Consider the following 16,475-nt stretch of genomic DNA (forward strand, 5'->3'; position numbering starts at 1 on the left):
CTCCTAATGAAGTAACGAGAAATGACATCACCAAAACGGTAATGTTATTTTAGGAGTTTTACTTTTAACTACCGGACCTATTAGGCTATTTAATTTTAAATTACGCATTTTATTGGTTTTCACGCGATTAAAGTAGGAAATTCACACCACCAAAGACTTAAACCGGCCGATTATTTTACAAATAGGGCGTTGTAAAAGTATGATCTAGTATATAAAATTCGTTTACCAGACCAGAAACATGAAATTGTCAATTTAATCGCCTATAGATGAACTTTTTTAAGGAAAGTCCCATAAAGTCAGAGAGGGTACAGGGTAAGAAGAAAATGTACTTCGCGTATTAGGAAGTCCGTACATTGGGGCTTGAGGAGGATATCTGGCTTTGAGATCGTGGAGGGCAAACGGTGGTTCATTTCGCTTGAATCCCGTGTTCGGACTGTAGTTTAAATTGTTTGAAACAGAATAAAATCGCCTACAGATCCCTTACATTTCCAGGGAGTAGGGCAGAATGGACGCGACAGGCTAACACATCATCATCATCACCATTCCGTGGGAATCTGCCGAATCCCGCACCGGAACAGGAGGCGCAACAGAAAACTGCGTCGCCGAAATGATTTTTATTTTTGTATGTATGTTAGTTTGTAAGATATGTATCCGTGGGCCTTAGTTGCCTGAAAATAAATTATATTTAATTTACACCGTGTCCAATAAGTTCGAATACAGTTATGATCCTTAATGAAATAAATGTACGCGTAGTTTATCTTATGAAAATTATATTAAATGAAAGCCACATTTATATACAATATTTACAACAAATGTTTTGGAATTACTCCACCTTTAACTTTTTTTACAAGTTTCAAACGTTTCTCAAAAGAGTCACAAGCGGCACGCACCGCATCCATCGGCATATCGTCCCAAATTTGCACGATAACCTTTTTAAAATGGCTCAGGTTTGCGACTTTATAATTATTTAGCTTCGAGAGCATGTATGACCATACGAAATAATCTAGTACGTTTAAACCTGGAGAACTTGGTGGCCATTCATTTTTCGGCAAAAAATCGGTCAAATTAGCCTTGCACCAAGCTTGAACAGCGTTTGCCGTATGCGACGGAGCTCCGTCTTGTTGGAAAACATAATAATCGTCTCCAAACATATTTTTTAAATTTGGGGCAACATTTTTCTCCAAAACCTCCGATTTATAGTATGCCGCATTGATTTTAACGCCTTTATCAATAAAAACTAGAGGCAGTTTGTCCCTCTTACAAAGAGCACCCCAAACCATCACTGATGGTGAGCTCTGGAACCTAGGCACATTCTTTTCATACTCTGGAATGTCTTCTATCCGTGCTGCCCACAACCGGTCGTTCTGGGCGTTATGAGGCTGCTCTAACACAAAGAGTTTCTCGTCCGAGAAAACAAATTCGTCACCTGCGTGCCAAGAAAGTATGGTGCTACATCTTTCTACTCTCTTTTTCTTGGTTGCATCTGAAATGCCATGTACTTTTCGTTTTTTATAAGCATGACATCCAAGATCTTTTTTCAATATATTATGTACAGATCCCCTGGAAATTTTCAGATCAGCAGCTAATTTTCTAATAGAACGGTGTTTTTTCCGCCGAATTCGCTCTCTTATAGCCTTTACCACTTTTTCAGTTCTAGCTGAGCGGGGCCGACCGGATCTTTTCCTGTCCTCTGTAGAAGAGATCTCTTTATACATTTTTATAGTAGTATAAACCAGATTCCGTTTAATTCCATGGCGTTGTAACGCCTTGAATATAGCACATGGCCTGTCGCCTTTAAGGAATTTTCTAATAATTTCTTCACGAACGTACTTCATCGTGTATTGAAGCCAAACTAAAAATACGTGACTTATGAAATTATAGTACTATGTTTATGTCAATATACTTTTGAAATTAAAATAAGAATTTTATAGCCAGCGATCCGTATGTCTATACAGCAAGTGCTAAAAGTTTGTATTCGAACTTATTGGACACGGTGTAATTAACAGCCTATACTTATATTTAGTTCGACGTTTCGAAGGTACAGTCAAGTTCATATAAATTTTTTCACATTTAATATTGTAATGAATTAAGTTGCAGTTTTGTTATCAAAATGTCGTCACTAAAACAAACGGAGTCTATTAAACAAATATCATTAGATCAGAAATCGACTCAGGAATCCTTATGTGAGCATTCTTGACGGGTCACAAAACCGGTCAGTTGGGAAAGTGCGGATGTGCCCTAAGTACGTTGAGCAAGTCAAGTGGCGTCAAATATAGACTCGTCTGGCGGGTCGGTTCATTCACAAAACTATGCGATGCTTATCTACAAATGTAGGTGGGTAGATAGGGTTTAGAGTAAACGGGATATTGTATTTATAGTTCGTACTAGACACTTTTTAGATGCGGGAATTTATTATGGTAATTCTACTCAGAACCACGAGCTTTTTAGATCCTAATAGGAGAAAAAAACCTAGTCCTAAAGAATCCTGGCCGCGCTCAGTGGCATCCGAGTTGACAGCAATGCTATCATGGCCCGAGGCGAAGCACGCAGCCCAGGACAGAACGACATGGCGGCGCACTGTGGACGCCCTCTGCCCCACCTAGGGGACACAGGACTTTAAACTTTAAGTCACACTTGATCAATCAATAGGTCAAGAAACTCTCCCAACATTTCCATACATTTTTTGTTATTTCCATTCTGTTTAACATCTTACAAAATCTTAAAAAAAAAAATGGTGACGCAATGGAAATAAAAGTTTTAAACAGTAAGCTGTTCCAAAAAAGAGCAATTTCTGCAGTCATGTTCCTCGTTTCTAACTTTGTCCGTGCGGAATGCCAGGCGCAAAAACTTAGCATCACTACCGACACCGTATAAAACAAGTCCCCTGCCGCGTCTGTCTGTATGTATGTTCGTGATAAACTCAAAAACTACTGAACATATTTTCATGCGGTTGTACCATAGCTGGAATTAGGGCAGTGGGGCCACACTCCTCTTTTCGGGCATTCTCGGCTCCATCCGGCTCAGCATCGCTCCGAGCAATTATTTGGGTTGGCACGACTTGACGTCCCTAAGCGTGCACGACCACAGATAAGATAATGACTTGAATTTTGACAACCCTAAATAACCGAAAGGGATAGTGCCTTACATTAGAAAGGGACAACATGATTCGTCTCTGAATTGCTGTCAAACTTCGGTTTTGTAGGAAGTGTCATTTCTGTACGTGCTTATTATTTATTCTGTGGTTAGGGTTCCCTACAGATTTGCCAATCATTTTCCAATGAATTACAACATTGATAACGTGGTTTGGTACAAGTCCCTGACTGTGACAACACGCTGAACTACATATGTACAGCGATAAATCAAGTTTCGGGCAGATGGTTGCGCGCCGTTTTCTCCGTTGCATAATTTTACGCATGATTTCGTGGCGCGCACGTGAGCTGTGCGCGTGCGCGTGCACTGGGGGTTCTGTATGCATGGCCTTTATTCCTGCCCACTGTGCAGTCCCCATCAGATATATCGGAGCGGCTAATGTGGTCATAAATATCTGATCATGCACTTTAATTTCTTAATAATATAAGAGGCTACGTTCAGTCAGATATTTGTGAACATCTAAAAGATCGCTCTGATATATCGATGGCGACTGTATGTATAGTCGGCATCCAATGGATAGTGACGGCAAACACATATTTTATATGGTAATAAAAATAAGGTAAGATATACTGGTTCACTTTGGCCGTACAGGAGCCATTAGACATATCGGAGCGGCCAGAGTGCTCAAAAATATCTAAACATGGACTTTAACATCTTGATCATAGAGGCTTTATTCCATTGACTTACACAATTACTTCGTGAAGTTGGACCTATGCCTTACGGGCACTACGAAGTGGTATTTAAAAACAACTCAAAACATAGTAGTAAAGTAGTAAAGAAGCAAAATGTACTGCAAACATACAATTTAATTGGCCTAAATTGGGTAGGTATGTGTATGATAATGAAATTGATGAACATTATAAACGCAGCTAGTTAAAATGTTATAAAAATAATAATAAAAACTAAAATCAATGTCGAAGATTTTAATTATTATCTAAAAAGGGGTTAACTAATAGGTAGTAAGTTAAAGATATTTCCATGTTATTCAAGCATTTTTGAACGAAAATCAATCTAGTAAGTAAGTAATTTAGTCATATAAGTTTTATTAACGTTCTAGCTTCATCGGAGACTTATTTTTTACAACATATTATATTCAAAAATAGACTTTGCTGTTTTAGCTAGAAGGTAAACTTGTAATGGCACTTTTTGTAAATTGATGATGATGTATTCCTGTTATCCCTCATATCTTATATTTGTTGCGATCCTGAGTGTCTACTTCCAGCCCTAAATTACAAGCTTCACTAATATTGTAAATTACAAATCAATAATTAAAAGTTTTCTCAAACAAAGTTGTTGAGACTATACTAACAATATCATTTGTTCAATCATTTTATCCCTAATACTACCAAATTATATGTACCAGTAATAAAACACTAAATAAAACTCAAATTATTTACTGTGCAGTTAAAATGGAATGTTAAAATCTAAGTACTACATTACATTACTTCTTAACTTTAACAGTTGTTGGCAAACATGTTGGCAAATGGAACTGTGTGTAATAGAAATAGAAAAAGAATAACAAAAAATGAGAACAAGAATATACAGAAATAAGCAACGGGAATAAATCTGGGAACTGAGGCGGCGGAGCCACATAGACTGAGGCAGCAGTTAAAACTATCATTCCCAGGACGGAAACTACGAAATTGACACTTAGAAGTTTAAGTAGGACCGAGCTTTCCATTTTTTCGGGCTGTACTGCTTTATAAACCTTTTTGGCGTTAAAGAAAGTAAAAAAACCAGCATTAGGCATTGCTAGCTTCAAAGTTATACTATAGAAGCTAACATAAATTATGTTTGTAGCGATAAAAGGCAGCAGCAACCCGTCTTTTAATAGTAGAGGAAGCATGCTGAATGTAGAGACAAGTAGGAACCAGAAACACATGAACGGGTCTTCGGGAAAATGAATAGCAACAGGAATGGCAGCTAGTAGAATGGTTTTCTCGTGAACTTGGAATGAAAATAGAAAGAAGGCTAATGATACATTAATAAGGCAAAGGACAAACTTCTTTCTGTTCATTCGGAAGAATAAATCTATGCAAGACGGAAGCGCTGCTGATGCTGTAGTTATTAGGCAAGTCTTTGCCATTTCTTCATTTGAATAGTAAGTCTTTAGTTTAATAAACACATTGACAACACACCATACATTTGAAACTTTATCTTCAAAAACTCCTCGGTTAAGAGGAAACAGTCTACGAATTAGTTGGAAAATATTCTCCCATGACCCAAAAAATGGATACCAGATGATAATAAAAGTAGCAATCACTGAGATAGCTAGCTTGTTGAAACGGTGCACAAGATGAGCAGTTCTACCCCTGTGCGGAAGGTCTATGAATATCTTACGTAACAAATAAAAGAAAAATGGCAATGCATGATACAATTCCATCTGCTTATAGTTTAAAGCTAGCACAAAGAATATAGTTGCTAGAACATCATTCTCAATAGCTATAATATAAAATGTGGCCCATAGAAATAACCCTAAAGATACACAGTTGTATTGGAAATGGCCGTGATCTATGAGAATCAAACCCGGATACAATAAGAATAAGATAGTAGATAAGTCAGTCCGTTTGAATACATTAACAACCTCTTTAGACTTCACGCGTTCAGCGTCTATACATATCACTAACACAGCAGACACATAGAAGTAAACATCACTCAAGAAAACAGTCCATCTCATGAACGTTTTGTGCGATTCGTTCTCATAGCCTCTCGATGCGAATAAACGCACAGATTCCGGGTCGATCCAGTCTGCTACCTTCCCCATCAACAAGCTGTGATACGCCGTTAGAGGCGGATAGTCCAACCCCCAGTACTGAAGGTCATTCTGGGTCGTGTTAAAGTACCACGTCGCTGCCGGCGTGTGCACGGTTATCTCCTGCCAGTGTCTCTGAGCTTCATAATCGCCGTACATGGGCGGCTTCTTGTATCCAGAGTAAGGGTAGGAAGCTACACACCACCGAACAAGTAGAGCGAAAAACACGCCCGGCAACAGTGCATCTTTCGTCACAGTGAACCTATCGGGATCCGCTCTCACTCTACCCATCGCGGTTAACACGAATTATCTAACGTTTCATTTATTAAGAATAATATGATAATAGTTTAAACCTTATTTTAATGATTTTCGTGACAACACGACAGCTAGAGAATTTGACAGTACTTACGACGTGAACGGCGTCCAATTCCTTGGTCAGCTTTTCCTTCAAATATCCTTCCGTATACACCATATTCGTCAATGAAAGTCCATAAATCGCAAAAATGATTACTTAAAACTCATCCACTGATCACAATAATAATATTACACCGCACGCCTGAATATACAACGCGGATACCAAACTCGAACTGATACAGTAATTAGTGTTTTTTTCGAAAGTGAAATGAGAAAGTGGCACGAGAAAGTGAACTTGAATTGCGGACGATTGACTGGATCGGACGAATTTCACACCGGACGACTTCCGTAGGTTAAAATCCGACTAATTTCCAATTGCCTTTGTTGTCGGTCAAAGATCACATTACGTAGGATTATCGTAATTCTGTTGCGTAGCCATGACCATGACCTTGAAGAAAAAGCTATACTATAATTTATTATTTACTATTTATGCTTGAAATGATATTTTTAATTTTAGAATATTAAAAAAATATAAAATATTGATCAAATAAATTTAGGCTTAATCGAAGTAGAGGACTATCTACATGGCAACCCATCATTGACCTACCATAGACTATGACAAAGGTGCATGGCGGACAAATTTAAAGTCGATATTAATTTTTCCAACTCGTCCCCACTTTTTCTCATCTCCAAATATAAAATTTAACAATGAAGATGGAAGGAGAATTAACAGTGTTAAAGAAAAATTTAACTGAATGGAGATTCAACCAATATCCAAAATACATATTATTGCCGATTGACGAAAACAATGATCAAATTTGTTCTAATATAAAGAATGTTGTCTTTTCTGAGGTTAGTATGAATTATATGGTGTTATATTTAAGTTTTTATTGCAAAGGAACTGTGTTTTGTAGGTTACGCCGTGTCCGCTTGAGCGCAACATCCAACTAGTGTGCGTCTCAGAGGATGCGCTAATCAGCATTCTGGATATGGATCCGGATATCGCTAATCGGGAGGAATTTGCTGAATTTATTGCCGGTCGAAAGTTACCGTACGGCGCCTTGCCCGTCGCTCATCGGTAAATATTTATCCATTCCATAGTGCTTTCAAAAATTTCAAAATTTAAAAAAAAAAATTGCAAGTAGGCCTCAAGGGCTCTTTTACAAGTCAATACAATATTTATAGTAACATCATATAGCAACATGAAAAATACATAACAACATTTATAAATAAAACAGCCAATACCTGGGTAAACATTACATTATAATAATCTTAAAATAAATAATTACTACAATACAATAGAGATGTATAGTCTCTATGGTTAAAAATACATTAAATCTGGAGATGTAAAAGGCCCCCAATGTTAGAGTACTAATACTAATACGATTTGGAGGTGTAAAGTCTCTCCTAGTGTCAAAATAAAATTTATACTAAAGAAATAAATCGCGTCTGGACTGTTAAGCTAGCTGCTATTGTGTTTCTCGAATTTATTTACTGCATAACTTTAAACTAACCTTACTATCAATCAATAGGTATGTACCTATGTCTGTTGATGAATTAATACCTATCCCTAATCATTATCGCTATCTGACACTCTCATTCTTAAGAAGTCAAGACCCAAATAAGTTGCTAATGTTCACAACGAAACGCCTGTAGAAATTTTTACTAACTAATACCTAAGCATATTGCATTTTGCTAAGTTAATTTCGAATTCTACCATTTCTGCGTGTATCGCTTAAACAATACAACAAGTGTTCCCTATGTTAAGTTTGGATGCGGAAATGGAACATAAGTAATTTTAGAAATTAGAAATGTTTATTTGCCAGAATACGTTACAATAAGGTCTTAAAACAGTTTTAGTATCAGTATTCAGTCGACATAAAGCCAACATGTGAATTGTATAAAAGTTTAACTGTCTAATACACTGGGCGTGAATGTGGATATGAATAAATAGAAATAGAATTTGGATGCGAAAATGTAACATAAGCTATATGCATTTCCCTTTAATAGGCGTGTTGCTGTATTAACATATTTTTTGCTTATTAGTTAATACCGAGTATATGAATAAACAGAGTTTGGATGCAAAAATGGAACAAAACAAAAGCTATATGAATTAAGAAGAAAATCTATAATAGATCGTTTTATTTTCTAGATATGGAGGCCACCAGTATGGAATGTGGGTTGGTCAGCTAGGGGATGGAAGAGCGCATATCCTCGGAGAATACATAAATAGGGAAGCTATATTCTTCTAGTGAAAATTTGGTGCCTGTCCTCGATAATCTAGCTTTTCTCTTATTGATATACAACCTCATGTCAGCGATATTGTGGTTCATATAGTTTAGCAAACCACTTTGATCACTTAAAATGCTATAAATTTATTCCCATAAACTAACTCCGCAGTCTTTGCAGCGCCAAATTGTGAAACTGCCACTACAAACTTTATATTTTCATAGAAATTTGACGCTTATAATCGCACACTACACTTGCCAAGTCAGTGCAGGATTAGCTTGGAGTCGAAACCTTAGACGGACTCTAGTAATAATAGTTTATGTTTATGTATATAGACATGGTGAACGTTGGCAGCTGCAGCTAAAAGGATCTGGGCTAACGCCGTATTCTCGAGTTCACGATGGTAGAGCTGTTCTCAGGTCCGCTTTGAGGGAGATGATTGCTTGTGAAGCTTGCCATTTCTTAGGCATACCTACAGTAAGAGCGGCGGGGCTTGTCGGTAAAGTATTGTTTGACGGTAACGCTTTCCTTTCATGTTTTGTAACGTAACATTTTCGTACATCTGGGACCTCAAATTACTTGCTTAAGTTTGTTGACAAGACGTACGATGATAGAATATAGTCCGTCAGTTTTCACTTTTCAGAAATGTAGCTTAGCAATTATATATTCGTCTCATCTCAGCGCGTTTCAATTCATCTTACAGGATTTCTAGCTATCTTAATATTTGCCGTAGGGACAAGTTTTTAAGCTAACTAGACAACTTAAGAAGAAAACTTCTTGAAAATTTTAACCTTTATTGTAGTAAGCGACGAAGCGGTAGTCCGAGACGTATATTTCACCGGCAACCCTGGCCGCGAGCGCGCGGCCATTTTGCTCCGGCTCGCCGAGTGCTGGTTCCGGTTCGGCTCGCTTGAAATCCTGGCGAGGACCGGTGAGCTTGCTGTGCTCAGGCAGCTCGCTGATTTTATCATAAAGGTGATTTATTATTCATATTATTATTATAAATTTCTATGCTCAATATGTCTTCGATCAGATGTTTAAAATGATTTAAGGTACTTCTTGGCTAAATTGTTAGGCTAAATTGGTATCTAATTAGCATAAAAAGCATAAGCATGGGCTTGATCAGGCCAGAATTAGGCGACTGTTACACTAAGCGTTCGCCTAAATCGTTGGTCAACACATATAAACTAATGTAGAATTGTAGAGGTAGTTGCCGCATTAATTACCTTCAATTGTATTGATTCCTTATATTTTTTGATTAAATTAAGTAAGAATTATTAACTATCATAACTTTCTAAGTATTGTTCTGGGTTTGTTCGCAGCTCGCTAAGAGTGCCAGGGACTGCTTGGCAACCCAACCTTAAGAATTGAAGTAGGCACTAGTTTTATTCCCTAAACAGACTGTGATTTGATCTTCTAATCCAGATGAAAAACTAATAAGGCTTAGTTTGTAATGAAAAATGTTTTGTTTTATTTTTAGGAGCATTTCCCGGATATTCAACTCTCGGATGAGAACCGTTTCATTAGGCTGTTTTCGGAAGTCGCTCATCGGACGTTAGATCTTGTGGCAAAATGGCAAGGTAACTTTAATAAAATACAGTTTGTTACTTTATATCTCTACCCAAACACAAAACCAATACACACACACGGTGATAACATTTGATTGAAGCACTAACCCATAACTTTTAGAGTTAGACCAAGCTAAGTTGGCAGCGATTTTGATAGCACAGACTGTGCAAGTGTTATTAAAACGCCAAACTTCTGTGAAATTATGACTTTTAAAATAACACCTGCACAGTCTGTGCTAGCAAAACCGCTGCCGAGTTAGCTTGGTCAGACTCTAGTAAGTTCGTAGACATTTATTCATGCTTAAACACCTATGTAATTAGTAACATCAGTTTTGGAGAGCTCCACACTAAAAGACTGTAAAAGCTGCTGCATAAGCGAAGGTTTATTTCAGTTTGAAAAAAATATTCGATTCTGATAAAATCATCCCTAAATATTTTTTCACCACACTATATATAAAGACCCTCTTGATTGTTCAAAAACTGATGAGAAAATTGCATTTTATCCACATGTGAGGCAAAGTAATCTGATGCGAATTTTGAGTTGTTTCCTTATGTTAGCTGACAAAAGTAACTTTTACATGATTATTTTGAATTATTCATGATTTTGAATGAGATTCATTTAGATTTGATTTTGTTTGATATGTTACAGGTACCTAATATTTTTTTCGGGTTGGTGTAGTGAAAATTATCGTGTTTCACTCGGGAGCAAAATTTGTTTGACTCTCGTGCCTTGAAAGCCTCGCAACGGTCAAGATTCCATTTTTCGAACCACTCGCTACGCTCGTATGTCAATTTTGTCAAGAGGGGCCAAGGTTGTTGTTTAACTACTCGTGTCAATATTGATTCTCGCTTGCTCGGGAATCAATATTGACACGAGTGGTTAAACAACAACCTGGGCCCCTCTTGTAAAACAAATAACTATTTCTAGGCTTCGGCTTCACCCACGGCCTCCTCAACACGGATAACATGAGTATCCTGGGCATCACATTGGATTACGGTCCATTTGGCTTTGTTGACTCGTACGACGGTGGCTTCGTGGCCAACTGCTCCGATGGCGAAGGAAGATATTCACTGGCTAAACAACCTGACGTATGGATTCTTGCTTCCTTTCCTGCTTATATTATAAATGTGAATGTATCTTTGGATGTTACAAAAATCTTCTCAATTTCCCAAAAACTTTACTTTTGTCATAGGTAATCTATGGATAGTTTAGACTTAAGCCTACTATACTATACTCATAGTGTTGTTCCTGCCAGTGAGTAAGATTGCCAGAGCCCAACGAAGGTGTGGAGTGTTAGGATCGGAAACGTACATGTACAGGTGTACATAGACTACGGATACTACTTACCATCAGGCAGGCAGAATGCTTGTTTGCCACTGACGTAGTATAAAAATATATATCCATAAGTCCATAGCTCGATGATGAAAAGAGTGCTTATTGAAATAATGTTATGCTCTTAGGTAGTAGTTTGGAATGTTGGACAGCTGGCAAATGCACTGAAGCCACTGTTAACTTCTTCTCAGCAAGTTCACATGGCGCATATATTGAAAACATTGGATACATACTGCAAGAATAAAATACTGTAAGAACTTAATATTAACATATTCAGAGGAATAGGAGTTAACTACTTTAAGTACTAGTGTTGTTTTGTTTATTTTTAGGGAAACATTCCTTTTGAAAATTGGTTTGAAAGAAGAAAAATGGGGAGATGAGCAACTGATCGAAAAATTACTTGATATGATGCAGAAAACTGGAGCCGACTTCACGGCTACGTTCAGGCAACTTGCAGAGGTCAGATCAACCAAGATATTAGTACCTATCCTTCCTCTTCGGAAATTATTTCTTCCACCTGTGTGCCCTTTTACACGTATCGCAATAATTTCAGCACACTTGGTTTTTTATGATTTACTTAATGTCCTCCTGCTTATAATGTTTGGATTTTGAATTTGAATATTATTTTATTTTGCAGTTGGAACCTAACGAAATGGTAAACGAAACCAAACTGAATGAGAAATGGTCACTGAAACGCTTGTCCTCACACGCTTCGTGGGGCTGCTGGTTGGACCAATATCGTGAAAGACTGGATAAGGAAGCAGGTTAGAAACTTTAATCAATTAATAATTAAGTATTGCCAGCTTAATGCCGTCATGCGATTAAAGGAAAGGAAAAAAATTACCCTTATAGGATCATTTTGTTGTCCGTCCGTCTATCTATCTGTCAAGACCTTTTATCTCAGAAACTCGTGAAGGTATTGATTTGAAATTAAAACCAAATACTTCGGTCTGCAGTCCCTTGGAGCTGTGAAAATATCAAACTTCTAAGTTAATGTAAACAAAAGATACGGCCGTTTATGCTGCATAAAACGTTTATTTCGACACTCTCGAGGGAATCAAAATTTATAGGGTGCCTTCCGTTGACCTAGAACTATGAAATTTGGCAAGTAAAATTGTCGTCTTATACTACAAATAGGTACAGGGAAATATCGGAAAACTATACCTACATTAGTAAGAAAAAGTTACATTATTACGGAACCTGAATGCCAATAGGGTTATTTCCAATTTTTTGAAACGCTTGTATTACGTTCTATATTAACTAAAAGTTGGCCTAAAATTCAACTTTTATACTAAAAACGGCTTTAAATATGTTAAATTAACTAAATATATTTTGACAGATGCTTTCGCGCCCAAAACGCTCTTTGAAAATTGTGTGACGTCACAGTTTACGGTTTGACACATAACTACATACACACGTAGAAGATACGAACTGTCAACTGACATTTGTCATTTGTTGTTTATCGCCTAACTGTCAACAGTGTCAATCCGAGAGTTGTGACGTCATCAGAATCTACAATGATGTTTCGAGTTTGGTCACGTGACGTGTGCCAAAAGATATTTTAAATTCAATATTTACAAAAATATGGTCATTACAGGTCCCCTAAAAGTAGTTTAACATGTTCTTATAATCCAAAAGAATTTATTGGGATACAATTCTGCCCTAAGATTTGTAGATGGAAACAACCCTATTCATGGCAGGAAACCGCGCTGGATCAGGACAGGTGGCGTTCTCTCGTTTTGGAGGCCAAGATTATTTTTGGATAGCTGAGCCAAAACAGTTAGTTAGGTAGTTAGTTTTCTTACGGAACCTACAGTAACTCTGGTAATTAAAAGTTGACGTTTGGAAATTCAATTTTGTTTCATAAAACATAAAAGGACATATTTCTCACACACGAGCAAGCTTAAGTAAATTCAAAACTTCGATGTAGTTTAATTTCATGATTATGTTTTTGACCCTCAGTTGACGCGAGCACGATAGGAGTATTCGAAGACGAGCGTCGCAGGCGCATGCTGAGCGTGAACCCGGTCTATGTACCGCGGAACTGGATGTTGCAGGAAGCAGTAAGCGATGCTGAGAAGAACGACTTCCGAAAGGTATTGTCCGATAAAAATTGCCATAATTTCACGATTATTACACATTATTAAATTAGAAGATGTTGATGTTTCTATAATTTAATAATAATTGTCATCATGGAGAAGCAAGTATTTAGAGTTACTTATGTCCATGAAGTGAGGTGAAGACGACTAGAGTTAGACCAAGCTAAGTTGGCAGCAATTTCGATTGCCCAGACTGTGCAAGTGTTATTTAAACGTCATCATTTGATAGACGTTTGACGTTAAAAATCACACTTGCATAGTCTGGCCTATCAAAATCACTGCTAACAATACACTGCTGGGCATACGATACAATACATTCCTGACACACCTCAATAGAAGAAAATAATACAAAACTAAAACAGCAACACAGATAGAGGTAACCAAAAGACGGTTTTATTGCTAAAAAGCGATCTCATATAGATAACCTTTAGGTAGCGGAAATTAGTCAATGTACACATTTCAGTAGGTAAGTATTTCATACACTCACTTTTATTCTAAATTTGGTGAAAGTTCCTACACTTATTTATTGTTTCTTTACCTTTAGGTGTCTGGTTTGTTTCAGGCGCGTTTCCTATTGGATGTCATGCGTCGTCCTTATGATGTACAGCCGGAAGCCGAAGCTCGAGGGTTTGCATCGCAACCGCCACAGTGGGCATACGCCCTCAAAATAAGCTGTTCTACTTAAGGAAAACAACATTTCGTTGCTGTAATACATGTATTTTTGTTTTAGTATTACTAATAGTTGAAACTACATCTGTTGTATTAATCAAATCATAGAGTAGGATTAAGCTAACAGCAATCACAAATGATCCATTAATGTTAAATTTCTATGAAAATATGTTGTTTAAAATGACATATACTCACTTTGTTCTGTTTAAGTCAGTGCTAAGTTAGCTTAGACGTACTCTTAATTTGTAAATCCCTTGCAAAGAGCATATAATCACTACGTTTTAATCCCTTGTATTTACCATACCAGTTCCAGTTTGACATCCATTGGATGCTTATTCTACTCGTTGAGAACATCACTATGTTGGTATGTTGACAACACTATACATCCACTAGTGTCACTGTCAAATTTTGACAACCAAATCCATTGCACAACATTTCAATTTCAACAAATAACTTGTTTACAAAATTGTACCAGTTTCTGTCATATCAAAATATCGTCGCATGATGATATGCAAGATATAATCGCAATTACAAAAGCTCTCAATTATAACCGGATGTTCTCATGAAGCGGGCCTTTTGCGTGTTTGCCGCTCTCCTAAACGACAGCACTGTGCGAGCAGTTTCTAAGATGAAATTGATGAGTAACTTTAAAGATTGGAAGTTTAAATATCCGCCGAATTATGCGGAGCTTCCTATTGATGAAAATCTAGCGTACAACGAGCCCGTAGCTGTGAAAAATGCTGTGTTTTCTAAGGTAAATATTAACAATTGGTTTACAAAATTTGTTTAATGTTTTATACCAAGATCTGACAGATTAACAGTTTTATTAGTCCATTTAACTCAATATTGTCATCATCCTATTTCCACTAAGTAACAGTAGTCAGTGTGCCAAATTAAATATCTGGCCAATGATACCAAAATATAGATCGCTGTCTGTCTAGCACTTAGAAATATACCATAATATATCATAATATACGGAGCGATATATTGCAATGTACCAAAATATATATTATAGCCTATCATGTGGACTTTGTCAAATGGTACGTAAAAGATATCGTAAGATGACTTTCTATAAGATATCCATTGGTATATTATTGCTGTCTGTGATGGGCTTAATCAATGTTATACTTAACAAGATAAGTCATACTTCTGAGTGTTTTATTAAATTAATAATTAGCACACCCAAAGTGATGCCTAAGCCATGTTGTGGTTTATTTGGTTTAATTTCCTACAAAGCTTAATGTGGTTTTAGTTTATAGTCGTTCGATTGGAAGCTGGCCCCGAGCGGCTAATCCTTTGTCAATTGTTAAGTAAAACGGCACATGACAGTACCTGCAAAAAAAGGGTTGTATAATTCTTATTGGCACCTGAGCGCAGGCTAGTCCAACCCTCAAAAAACCAGTGTAGGTGCTCTCCTATTATGCGCCTTTGTTACGCATCTCCAAGACAAATTTTAGACTGGTTCTGTAGCGTTCGACTTGCCGGCACTCAGTAACCGCAGAGAGACCACACAAGAAATCGCAAATTATTTTTCCATTTGTTCATTTTAAACCTTATTGCAATGCCCCAAGGAGTAGTAATTCAATAACCGGTTAAAGTGGCCGGACCATTTTTTATGCAGATAGTGGCACATGCCATTTTACTTAACAATAGACAAAGGATTAGCCGCTCGGGGCCAGCTACAAATCGAACTACTATAAAACAGGTGATAATATTTACGTTGGCGGCCAGTCGTGAAATCACGACGATGGTAAAGAGTGTCACAGTAAACCAATAGATAGGTATGATAGGTTAATTAGGTTCCTCCAGATAGTGGGGCTCTGTCGACTTAGGTAACAAGGCAACGATTTTCACATTTCACGATATGCCTAGGAATTTCATGATCTGCCTGATTTTACAATCATCCGCCGAGATTGATAATCCATAATGATCAGTAGACAATTAAAGAATTTTCAAAAAAACATACATCTTGATTTTACCTTTTATTAAATAATTCTAGGTACCAACGGAGCCTTTAACCGGCAACATCCGTCTGGTCTGCGCATCTGGAGATGCCTTGAAAGACCTGTTTGACCTGGATCCCAGTGTGGCAGAGTCCAAGGACTTTGTCAACTTTGTGGCTGGGAAATACCAGCCGCCTGGCGGGCTGAGTGTTAGCCATAGGTAAAAGGTTCTCATCAAAATTAAGAAACTATTAACAGTTAATGCTAGTTTTCACAGAGTAGTGGCTGTTTATTACGCACTGGCCATGACATTGCGCGACTGGGTCCGGCTAAGGCAAAGAGAATTAAGAAGACCAAGAGTGCTCAGTCCATACAACG

At 37.4% G+C, this 16,475-nt stretch overlaps 3 protein-coding genes across 5 annotated transcripts in view; 2 read left to right on the forward strand and 1 right to left on the reverse strand.

Annotated features, from left to right (window-relative positions):
- Nucleotides 1-4,528: 4,528 nt before the first annotated feature.
- LOC133529422 (dolichyl pyrophosphate Man9GlcNAc2 alpha-1,3-glucosyltransferase) lies at nt 4,529-6,287 on the reverse strand. Its single transcript, XM_061867150.1, has one exon. It carries the CDS (start codon nt 6,191-6,193, stop codon nt 4,592-4,594), a length of 1,602 nt encoding a protein of 533 aa, XP_061723134.1. The 5' UTR covers nt 6,194-6,287; the 3' UTR covers nt 4,529-4,591.
- On the forward strand, nt 6,285-14,238 carry LOC133529421 (protein adenylyltransferase SelO-like). Of its 3 annotated transcripts, none has more exons than XM_061867148.1 (12): nt 6,285-6,608; nt 7,171-7,334; nt 8,409-8,485; nt 8,817-8,984; nt 9,288-9,460; nt 9,966-10,065; nt 10,982-11,142; nt 11,515-11,636; nt 11,716-11,845; nt 12,024-12,150; nt 13,349-13,482; nt 14,048-14,238. In XM_061867148.1, the coding sequence occupies exons 2-12, from the start codon at nt 7,246-7,248 to the stop codon at nt 14,168-14,170; spliced, it is 1,404 nt and encodes a 467-aa protein (XP_061723132.1). In that variant the 5' UTR covers nt 6,285-6,608; nt 7,171-7,245; the 3' UTR covers nt 14,171-14,238. The 3 variants fall into 3 exon arrangements, with proteins under 3 accessions (XP_061723132.1, XP_061723133.1, XP_061723131.1); XM_061867149.1 differs by having other exon boundaries at nt 6,285-6,604; XM_061867147.1 differs by lacking the exon at nt 6,285-6,608 and adding an exon at nt 6,673-7,108.
- Nucleotides 14,239-14,535: 297 nt separating this feature from the next.
- LOC133528764 (protein adenylyltransferase SelO-like) overlaps nt 14,536-16,475 on the forward strand; it is a 30,942-nt gene continuing 29,002 nt past the window's right edge. The window contains exons 1-2 of the mRNA XM_061866223.1: nt 14,536-14,908; nt 16,154-16,317. Coding sequence (XP_061722207.1) covers nt 14,717-14,908; nt 16,154-16,317 — 356 coding nt within the window. The 5' untranslated portion in view covers nt 14,536-14,716. The remainder of the gene's footprint in view (nt 14,909-16,153; nt 16,318-16,475) is intronic.

Source organism: Cydia pomonella, chromosome 20, assembly GCF_033807575.1.
Source record: "Cydia pomonella isolate Wapato2018A chromosome 20, ilCydPomo1, whole genome shotgun sequence".
NCBI classification, from domain to species: domain Eukaryota; kingdom Metazoa; phylum Arthropoda; class Insecta; order Lepidoptera; family Tortricidae; genus Cydia; species Cydia pomonella.

Coding starts and splice junctions, on each gene's coding strand:
- LOC133529421 (XM_061867147.1), top strand. CDS start 6,965: ATGAAGATGGAAGGAGAATTAACAGTGTTAAAGAAAAATTTAACTGAA. Junction 8,985..9,287: donor AAGAGCGGCGGGGCTTGTCG/GTAAAGTATTGT, acceptor CCTTTATTGTAG/TAAGCGACGAAGCGGTAGTC. Junction 11,637..11,715: donor TACTGCAAGAATAAAATACT/GTAAGAACTTAA, acceptor GTTTATTTTTAG/GGAAACATTCCTTTTGAAAA.
- LOC133529422 (XM_061867150.1), bottom strand. CDS start 6,193: ATGGGTAGAGTGAGAGCGGATCCCGATAGGTTCACTGTGACGAAAGAT.